The sequence below is a fragment of the Martes martes genome (genome assembly GCF_963455335.1).
Source record: "Martes martes genome assembly, chromosome: 3".
NCBI lineage: Eukaryota > Metazoa > Chordata > Mammalia > Carnivora > Mustelidae > Martes > Martes martes.
The window spans coordinates 67,643,320-67,654,847 of record NC_137890.1 but is presented as its reverse complement, the minus strand read 5'-3'; the positions used below and the strand labels follow the sequence as shown (position 1 = coordinate 67,654,847).

The 11,528-nt window shown below is 33.4% G+C and overlaps 1 protein-coding gene across 1 annotated transcript in view; it reads left to right on the top strand.

Annotated features, from left to right (window-relative positions):
* The first annotated feature begins 295 nt into the window (after window positions 1-295).
* Window positions 296-11,528, top strand: part of LOC308339566 (neurobeachin-like) — a 304,645-nt gene continuing 293,412 nt past the window's right edge. The window contains exons 1-2 of the mRNA XM_080798361.1: window positions 296-400; window positions 4,067-4,233. Coding sequence (XP_080654487.1) covers window positions 308-400; window positions 4,067-4,233 — 260 coding nt within the window. The 5' untranslated portion in view covers window positions 296-307. The remainder of the gene's footprint in view (window positions 401-4,066; window positions 4,234-11,528) is intronic.

The following is an 11,528-nucleotide window of genomic DNA, read 5'->3' as shown; positions in this document are numbered from 1 at the left end:
TTAAAACACTGTCAAAAACCCTCGATTCTTTTGCGTTAACTACATTAAATTAACTGAATCATTCATTCACAAGACACACAGTACTTACCAGAGGTATTGTTGTTAACATTTTTATGATATATTTCTGTATTTCAAATGTCTTTGCATTATAATTTCATCTATCTTAATTTCATAATGTAACTTTAAACTTTATGCATAATTAATATTTCAAATACTGAAACTTGATTATTAAAAAGTAGTATTAACTGAAGCTATTAAGAATAATAATTCCAAAGGTATCTTCCTTTTTAGATTACTATGCCATGCTATGAAGGACCATATAGTTCGTGTTGCAAATGAAGCTGAGTTTATTTTGAACAGACAGAGAGCTGAGGATGTACATAAACATGCAGAGTTTGAGGTAAGGTTTTTATAAAGAAGGTTTTTTAGAAACTGTTTTATAAGCAGTTCTTTTTTTTTTTTTAAGTTTTCATAAATGCCAAACACAGAGCACTAATTTTTACCTCATTTACAACATGCAGAAATTCTTCTTACAATATGCCTAACCCTTTGGTAGACTGAAGTTGTTCTAATGTACTCTTAAAGGCAAATAAGATTTTATGATGCAATTACGTTAGTAATTCTTAAACTAGTTTATCTATCACTTAGAGATGGGCATAACAAGTTGTTATATGAAGAAACTCAGTTTTACCAAATATTCCATAATTTATTATTTATCAATATATCCATCTTTAGAGTGACCAAAGATCACTTCAGTTGTCTTATTGTTATAATCGATATTTTATTGACAATTTAAGCTTTTCTATTATATGATATACATGTAGATCTATATGTATATTGGGAATAGAATAATTTTAAAATCCTCGTAAGTACCTTGGCTAAAGACAAAATTATCATTTCTATTTCATGTGTAAAAACTAAAGTGTATTGAGATATTGTATATTCTATACTAACAGGTTTTATAAAACTATTATTTTTGTATTTCCAGCATGTTAATAATTACTTGCCATTATTTGAATTGCCTCAATTCATTATCTTGATTTCAGTGTTTTAAATTATAGTGATTACTTAATTCGTTCAATTTTTGACAAAATTTTGTTTCAGAAATATTCAGGTGACCTGCTGTTTGGCTTAGGTTGAACTGTCAGTGGCTCTGAAAATACTCTTCTTCTTCTTTTTTTTAATTTAGTTTTATTTTTTCAGTGTTCTAAGATTCATTGTTTATGCACCACACCCAGTGCTCCATGCAATACATGCCCTCCTTGATACCCACCACCAGGCTCACCCATCCCCCCACCCCAACCCTTCCAAAACCCTGTTTGTTTCTCAGAACCCAGAGTCTCATGCTTCATATCCCCCTCCGTTTTCCCCCAATTCACTTTTCCTTTCCTTCTCCTAATGTCCTCAGTGTTATTCCTTATGCTCCACAAGTAAGTGAAACCATATGATAATTGACTTTCTCTGCTTGACTTATTTCACTCAACGTGAGGCAGGAATCTATCAAAATCTTAGAGGAGAACATAGGCCTTGAAAATGATAAATAACCATCAATTTATTTTCCTGATGCAACATGCAAACAAGTGTGGCACGGCTGGAAATCAGAGTCGAAGATTTCAGTTTTGATGAGGTTTTTATCTCAGTAAACCAGCTCTCTTAGTCATGCAAGTTGATGCCCTCAGTCTAGTAATCTCTGACCTTGCTAGCTGAAAAGCACAAGACAGAGAAATAACTGTTGTCACTCTCCTACTCAACCTCCGCTTCGTTTGTCAGAGGAGACAGCACACACTTGTCACGTGAGATTGCAACAACCTTATTTGGAAAAAAATACCAAATATTTTAAACTTTGATAAAAATACATTGACAATTGGGTGTTTATCAAAGTATCATATCCCTTAAAGAGTAAATACTATTGGATATTTATCAAGGTATCCTACTATAATCTGAGTGTCAAGAAAATTTTGACTTATCTGTTCTTTGAAGAATATATTTAGATATGAGATATGTCAGGAGTTGAAACAAAATAAGAATACTCAATTAACTAGTGACTTCTGTTAGTAAATAAGATTTAGAATATTAGCTGAATCCCCTGCAGGATGAGTTTTGAATCATTCATATATCTACTAAGAAAATCAAGAAATTTTGTGGGGACATAAAAAGGTCAATATTTATCATATGAAAATATTTAAGATAGATTTTTAAGCAGCTAGATATTAGTTACAAGTTTTAACACATATTTAGCCAAAATGGAATTAAACTGAGGACAGTGGTTCTCAGCCTTTTTTTCATTAGTGCCCCCCTAAGGAATCTTTTCTAATCTCCCTCTCTCAGTAAAATTTTATTTCTATAATATGCTGCATATCTGTTTGCGTACTATATATGCATCTGTGCTTTATACGTAGAAAGGATATGGTTTTTTTCTCATCCCCAATACCACTTTTTATGCCCTGGGCATGAGATCATTCCTGTTGAGGATGCATGGCGAAGAGTGATAAGAGGCTATGAAGTGGACGTGAAGACTCAGTGCTTTTTAGATTATGTAAATATAAAATAAAATACATAAATCAAATTTTGAGAGTATCATCATTGTTATTTAATGGATGTATTTTTTTTAACTGAAATGTTTAAATTTGTTCTTTTTAGGTTGGAGCTGTGTTGGTAAATGCATTGACTTTGAGTGTGTGTGTGCACGCTTAAGTGGTTTACCAAACACTTACCACTTTTAAATTATAAAAGATGTTATAAAAGCCATGATATTTTATTAGGACTTTTTGGGAATTTCTCTGTCTCCCATATAAGCCTGTGATTAAGAGATAAAGTATATTTAATTTGAGATGGGTACTTCACAGTTTTTTTAGTTAACCATTGTAATTGTTAAGGAAGAAAAATGAAAATTTAATTTTGCTCTCCAATGAGCTAATGAAATATTAACCTCATTATGGAGGCAGATCATTGTACTAATTGGTGATTCCCTGTACAAAAAGATAAATTGGAAAATGAATTAATCCTTCTTAGAGTACTGTAAGGTTATTTCTCTGAAAGAGATGACTTGTGGTAATAGTCTGCATCAATAGATAGACTGAAGGGATATGTTCAAATTCCTTGATGAAACAAATTTTTACATAGTAAAGATGAATGTGAACCAATTATATGTATTTTTAGATGTGAGACTTTTTTTCCTCTAGTTATATGACTCATATTACATGCTTGGTAAAGTTAGAATTTACGGTCAGTCTACCCTATATAAAAATTACTATACAAAAAATCAAACATAATTAAAGAGATGTTCATCTTCATGTTCATATTGAACCTTTCTGATACACAGTGAGATGGATACTGATTAGCTATGCCACTGATACCGGTGAGCATGAATGCGGACAGTGGACAGAACAACTGATTATTAAAAAAGATGAGAGTAAGAGGGTTGTTATCATGGGAACCTTTGAACACATTAAATTCTAGAGTTGGGAGAGATTATAGAGAAAACTGTAGCTTCTCATTCTATAAATATGAAACTGAGTATTGATGGGGAAAGAAAAGAATTTTCACAAAGTGTGGAATAAATCCAAGTCTAAATTCCTAAGTCATTGCTTTTCCTTGTATACCACATTGCCATTCATGAAATTGGAAAACTATAAATAAAATGGCAAGTTTTGAATCTCTATATAATTATCAAGAATGTAATTCTCATTTTAAGTGTGGCATATACCATATTGGTTAAAATAATAATTAGATTTATATTTTTAATAAACCATTCTTCCAAAATTATTACTTCGGGAATATTAAAATCAGACTCAGAATTTTAGGAGCCTTAAAGATCATTAATTGCTTTATATAATACCATCCAAATTATCTTCCATATACTTTATGTATAAGCACATAGAACACATTTTTACAAGTTTGAAAAGTGATTGTAGTGACCATATTCTTTCTGTTTTACTTTTCTTAAATTAAATTTTCACAAGATTATGTTATTACCCTTTAATTTAAGGTCAGATATCATTCCTTACTTGAACACTGCAGAAGTTATACATTGTTAAACATTATGTACTGTTTGTATTTTTTGTAGTCGCAGTGTGCCCAGTATGCTGCTGATAGAAGAGAGGAGGAAAAGATGTGTGATCATCTCATTAGTGCTGCTAAACATCGAGATCACGTTACAGCAAACCAACTGAAACAGAAGATCCTTAATATTCTCACAAATAAGCATGGTGCTTGGGGAGCAGTTTCTCATAGGTGAGTTTCACAAATTTACAAGTAAATAGTAACTCACAGGTTATTTATAATAGTTACAAGTTAAAGATTACAAACTTTACAATTATGTAGAAAAAATGATTTAAAACATATAAAATTGCTTGATTTTTTCCCTGGTATCTTTAGTAATTCCTTGTTAGAATCCTTCTGGAGAAAATCTAAACTTTTAACAGAAGCTCCAGTGGAAGCCATTTCTAATTTAACAGTAATATGTAATGTAAAAAAATTAGGCAAGTATTTTAGACTACTATCTTTTATATGATGTGTGTTAATTATAAGAAGTGGCTTTTTTTCAACTTTGAAGAGTCAACTCTACCTAGTAATTAAATTTATATCATTCTTAATTTTTCTTAAAAACAGGTAGTAATAGAAACATTTACTGTGTAGAGGTAACACATCTTTTTAAAACTTTTCTTCCATATTTTTCTATTCAGTCTTTCTTAGGAAAGATTTTCATTGCACGTTGGGGCATTTATGATATCATAGTAAAAGTAAAACCAAAATTGGTTGTTTATGAATTACAGATGTTCTCACTAAAGTTTTGTGGGCATAAAATTTTTTTATTTCCTCTATACAATGAAGTTTTCTAGAAAAATAATAGTGAGACAGGTCACAATATTTCAATTGCTAATGTTCTTCATTTTTAGATCTTCATTTTATTTGATCCTATTAAATGCTTTTAAGTCTCTGGCAGAGTTTAGGGGTTGGTTAACTGTGACCAGCACACTACTAAGAAGAATTCTGATAGAACTTATTCTCTTAGTTGGGGAAGAACATCTAGAATATGACCATGATACTGTTTGATCATCTGGCCTGGTATTTCAAATATAAGATAGACTTGGTAAATCTTTATAATTTTTGTATTTAAGGTAAAATTATAACTTAATGACCTTAAAAATAATCAACACTCAATATTTGTTTCTTATAATAATAGTGATACTGTGACATCTAGATTTATTGAATGCTTATTGTGTGCCAGGCATCATACTAAGAATTTTACATGAATTATTTCATTTAACCTTTAGAACATCTCTGTTTAGTTTGGTACTCAAATGTTTCCCGTATTATATTGAAGAAACTGGAGCTTTCAGAAGTTAAATAAAAACTTACATAGTATCACACAAGGAGAGACAGTGTTTCAGTCAGTTCTCCAGAAAAACATAAAAACAGAACCAATGGGATATATGTGAGACATAGAGATATAGGTATAAGTATAAATATAGAAATAGACATAGATTTATTTTAAAGAATTGACTCACATGATTATGAGGGCTGGTAAGTCTGAAATCTGTAGGATAGACTGGCAGGCTAGAAACTAAGGCATGATTTTTGCTATAGTCCTGACACAGGATTTCTCTTCTCCAATGAACCTCAAGGTTTATTTTGTTTTGTTTTTATTTTTGTTTTTTTAAGGCCTTCAACCAATTGGATGAGGTCCACCCACATTTTATCTTTTATTTAAAGTCCAGTGATTGTAGATGTTAACTACATTTAGGAAATAACTTCACAGCAACATCTAGACTGTTATTTGACCAAACAACTGAACACCTTAGCCTTGTCAACTTGACACGTAAAGTTTAACATCATACATGGTAGCAATAACATGGGCATTTTGCCCAGCTCTAGACCTTGTCTCTCTTTTTTGTGTTCTCTGAATTGGATTTATCTTCTTAGTTATATACAATCAGGACTGTAACATAATATTGCTAATAATTCAGGTGCTATGACTCAGAATATTGCCTTTAGTGTATGAAGATGCATGAGAACTTGAGGTCTTAATTATTTCATCATCTAATTAGGATACAGCTAACAGAGAGTCACCTCCTTAGCAGCAGTCATGAGTCAAGTGCATCCTCTGCTCAGCTAATCCTTTACTGGGTTTCATTAGATTGACAGAAAGACTGGCAGCAGGACCCCTTAGATCCAAAGGTAGCTTCTCTTCTTTCCTGCACATTAATTCCCAGTGACTAACAAAAAAACACACAATCTTTCTGTTAATCATCCTTTCCTAAGTAAGTCACTGAACTCTAAATATTTAAGAATAGGTTTTGTTCTCTATAATCGTACTTAGTATTTGACTAATTAATAAGACTCAGTCATTAGATTGCTTCTCTTTTTTGTCTTATTCACTCTCTGTTGTAGCTTTTACAAATCTCATGGCTTAAAAACACAACCACTATGTTGATAACTCCCTAGTTTATTATCCCTAGTCCAGATCTTTCACTCACCTCCAGACTTATTTATCCATCTACCTATTTGGCATCTTCTACTTAGATACCATACTTCAGATGACAAAACAGCTCCTAAGACTTTCTTCCAAACCATCTCTACCTCAGCCGAGGGCAGCTCCATTCTTAAATTTGCCCAGGCCGTAAATGTGGCTTTTATCCTAACTGCTCCTAACACATCACATATTGAGCCCTGAGGCATATCTTACTGACTCTGTCACAGAATATGTCTAGCACATTACCTTTGCGGTCCCCTTGATCCAAAATGATGCCATCATTTCTCACTTGACTTGTCCCAGCAGCGTTTTCTATAGTCTTCCTGCTTCTGCCTTGGTCCTCCTAAAGGCCATTCTCAAAACAACAGCCTGGGCGAATTTTATTAAAATGTGTATCCTTTTGCTCCTCTGCTCAGAAGCCCCCAGAGCCGTGCTGCGCAAGATGAGAACCATTAGTCACATGTGGCTATTGAAATTTAATAAAAATTAAATTTAATTAAAAATGTAGGGCCACCTTTCAGGTACTCAGTAGCCACATGTAGGTAGCAGCTAGCATATTAGACAGCACAGAACATTTCCATTATTGCACAAAGTTGCATTGGACGGTGTTGCTCCAGAAGTTTCCTGTGTCACCGAAAGTTAAAATCCTTACAATGACCTACAAGGACAGAATGCGCTATTTTTGATAGAGTGTTCAGAGAAATCCATTCTGATAAAAAACCAGTTGGGCAAAGAACTCTCTGAGCATTTTAGACAGAGGGAACAGCCTGCAAAAGAAGGAGGGGCTTGGCCTGTTCCAAGAGCAGGCAGAGACCAGTATGGCTGCTGTGGAGTGAGCCATGGATGAGAGGTTATGATCTTTGTTAACTCTTTGACCTCCTCTCCTGCTATTCTCCCCTGGCTCATTTTATTCCAGTCACTGTGGCTTTTTGCTGTTTTTCTGGCTTTTAGGACATGCTTATTCTATTTGGAATGTTTTCTCCCAATCTCTGCAGCTACCTCTCCCACTTTTTTCCAGTTTTAATTCAAATGGTACTTTCTCAAAAAAGCCATCATCTGTAGCCACTTCTTCCCCCCAAGTGTTTTGTATTGTATTTCTCTGCTTTATTTTTCCTTTTCCAACATTTATTACTATCTGACATATTATGTACTTATTTATTAGTTGTATTGTTTTGTCTCCCACGAGAATACAAGCTCCATAATGGAAGGGATTTTTCTCTCTTTTGTCCATAGAATACCTCACACCTAGAATAATGCCTGATACATGGTGCTAAATAAATATCCACTGAATAAATTAATAAATGAACACTTGATATATACCCTTTTTACAGCGATACTGGTGATGGAATGGAAAATAAATTAGTCTGTTGTCTGGGATGATTTTATATTTTGAATGAAATCGTATTATTAAGTGACAAAATGTACTTAGCCTTGCATAAAACCAAAGCTCAGGTTCATCTGGAAAGTGAGAGGAGCAATTCTCATTTCATTGGATTATTTAAATGGTAAAGTGAAGTATTATAATGCAAAATGCTTAACACAGTGTCTGACACAGAGTAGACTTTTTATATTTGTTAGTCTCTTTTCTTTTTTGTTAGCTCTTTGAAAAAAGCCTTTTTTAAAAGACTTTATTTTTTTAGAGCAGTTTTAGGTTTACAACAGAGATTTTCCTTATACCCTCTCCCAACACACGTGTATACCCTATCCCATAATCATGGTCATTCTCCCAAATGCTACATTTTTTTCCGGAACTGAACCCACATTGACACAGTATAGCATAATCACCGGAAGTCCATAGTCCACGTGACGGCTCACTCTTGGTGTTGTAGGTTCTGTGGTTTGGGACAAATTATCCCATATATCCAGCATTATAATGTCATATGGAGTATTTTAATTGCTCTAAAATTTCTCTGTGTTCTGCCTATTCATTTCTCTCCTTCCCCACCCCTACCCCGGGCAACCACTGTTTTTGTTTTGTTTTGTTTTTAAATCTATATTTTGCCTTTTCCAGAATGTCATATAGTTGAAGTCGTACAGTATGTAACCTTTTCAGATTGGGTTCTTTTGCTTAGTGACATGCAATTAAGGTTCCTCCATATCTTTTCATGGCTTGATGGCTGATTTTCTTTTAGTGCTGAATAATATTTCATTGTCTAGATATACCACAGTTTATTTATCCATTTACCTACTGAAGAGCATCTTGGTTGCTTCCAAGTTTTGGCAGTTATGAATAAAGCTGCTATAAACATCCGTGGGCAGGTTTTTGTATGGACATTGGTTTTCAGCTCCTTTCGGTAAACACTAAAAACCATGATTGCTGAATGGCATGATAAGAGTATGTTTAGTTCTGTAAGAAACCACCAGAGTGTCTTCAAAGAGGCTATAACATTTTGCATTCTCGCTACCAATATATGAGAATTTCTGTTGTTCCACCTCCTCACCAGCATTAACTATTGTCAGTGTTCCAGATTTGGACCATTCTAATAGGTGTATGTAGTAGTGGTATCTCATTGTTTTGATTTGAATATTCCTGATGACATATGATGTGGAGCATATTGTCATGTGCTTATTTTCCATATGTACATCTTCTTTGATGAGATGTCTGTTAAGTCTTTGGCCCATTTTTTAACCAAGTTATTTGCTTTCTTATTATTGAGTTTTAATAATTCGTTCTATATTTTGCATAACCATCCTTTATCAGATATGTCTTTTGCAAATGTTTTCTCCCAGTCTGTGGCTTGTCTTTTCATTCTATTGATAGTGTCCTTTGTAGGGCAGAAGTTATTAATTTTAATTAAGTCTGGCTTCTGTTGTTTCTTTCATGGGTAATATCTTTGGTGTTGTATCTAAAAAGGCACCACCCATATATACCCAAAGTCATCTAGGTTTTCTCTTCTAGAAGTTTTATGGTTTTGCATTTTATATTTAGGTCTGTGATCCATTTTTAGCTAATTTTTTTTGAAGGATGTAAAGTCTGTAGTGTATTTCTGGGTTCTGTGTCCCATTGACCTATTTGTCTGTTCTTCCAGCAATACCATATTGTCTTGGTTAATGTGGCTTTATGGTAGTTTTGAATCAAGTAACATCAGTCCTCCCACTTTATTCTTCTCCTTCCAAAGACCCTTTTTAAAGTAATTTCCTGTCAGCCATCAATTGATGAAAAGAGATTTCCCAGAACCCTCTAACTTGTAATATATAGCTATAATTTATTGATTTTATTAATTTAATGAACAGATACTCTTGTTAGCAGAGTGGTAAAGAAGACTTACTCCCTGTCCTCATTTAGTTCATAATAGTCGAATAGAAGTGACTGATATTAAACAAAACAAATGATTGTAGAAATAAAAAAATGTAAATACAAACTCTGGCAATTACTAGGAAAGAAAAGTACAGAGTAATCTAAAGGAGAAGGTGTAATGAATGATCTTCATGTTAGATCAGGGAATCAGAGAAGATTTCTTTAAATAAGTTCTGTTTGAGCTAAAGAATGAACAGGGAATCATCACAACAGGTGAGGTATAGAACATTCAAGAGAGAGAAATATTAAACAAAGACTCAGCTTAGAAATAATAAAATGAACGGAAAGGAGGCTTATATTTCTAGACCTTAGTGAGCAATGGGGATAGTGGCTTGAGATAAGGCTGGAGAGTAACATATGAGCCAGATGATTTAAAGTCTTATAGATCATGTTAAGAATTTGTGACTTTATCCTTAGTGGCATAAATAGCAGTGAAAGGTTTTGAGCAGAAGAGTAACGTGATCTGATTAATGTTTTAAAAGATCAGTCTGACTGCTTTTTAAAGACATATTGGGAGTAATAGGGAAGTATGGTCACTCTATTTATAGCTCAGTTCAAATATCACCCTTCCTGTAGCATTCCCTGACTTTCCCTATTTTTCTTAACTCTACCTCCTCCTATTTTGTTATTATCTGTATTGCAATTATCTTTGCTACACCACTTAATGTTTTATAGCTGTGCGGATACACATGTCTTCCAACAGACTTGTAGCTTCCTAAGAGGAAGGATTAAATGGTACAGTTACATCCCTGTTATTAAATATATGTTAAATCTGAAGGAATTTCATTCCTATAATGTTATACTTGCTGTCTTACCCAAGAACATATTGAATTTTGACATAAAATTCCTTTTATCTTTTGACTCAGTGGTCATGCTGGCTCTAACATACTTCAGCTTTTTCATTAATATTATTGCTCTTTATTTTGTCCTGAGGAGGAACTAGAATCTGACAGCCCTTTAAAAATGCATATTCAAGAACTAATGTTTTAAAATAATCCTTAGTATGTATGAACAGTTTTTCTTTATCTTATATTTTTAGATCATATTTTCAGTTTCTTAAACTACATAGCTTACTTAAAAACTGGGCAAAGGACTTGATAGGCATTTTTCCAAAGAAGATATAAGAATGGCCAACAGGTACATGAAAAGATGCTCAACATTACCAATGATTAGGGAAACACAAATCAAAACCACGGTGAGATATCACCTCACACCTGTTAGAATGGCTATCATCAAGAAGACAAGAGAGATCAAATGTGGCAAGAATGTGGAGAAAAGGGTACCCTTGAGCAACTGTTGGCAAGAATGTAAATTGGTGCAGCCACTATGGGCAATAGTATGGAGGTTCCTCAAAAAATTAAAAATAGAAATACCATATGATTCAGCAATTCCTATTCTGGAATATATTCGAAGGAAACCAAAACACTATATTGAAAAGATATCTGGACCTCCATGATCATAGGAGCATTATTTACAATAGCCGAGACATGGAAACAATTTAAGTATCCATCAGTTCGTGAATGGATCCAGTTTTGTGTCATATCCATAGGAATATGTGTGTGTGTGTGTGATGGAATGTTACTCAGCCATAAAGAAAAACAAAACAAAACAAGGAAGTCCTGCCATTTGCAACAACATAGATGGACCTCATATTATGCTAAGTGAAATAAGTCAGACAGAGAAAGACAAATATTATATGATATCACATGTGGAACCAAAAAGGAAGAAAGAAAAAAACAAAGTCATAGAAAAAGA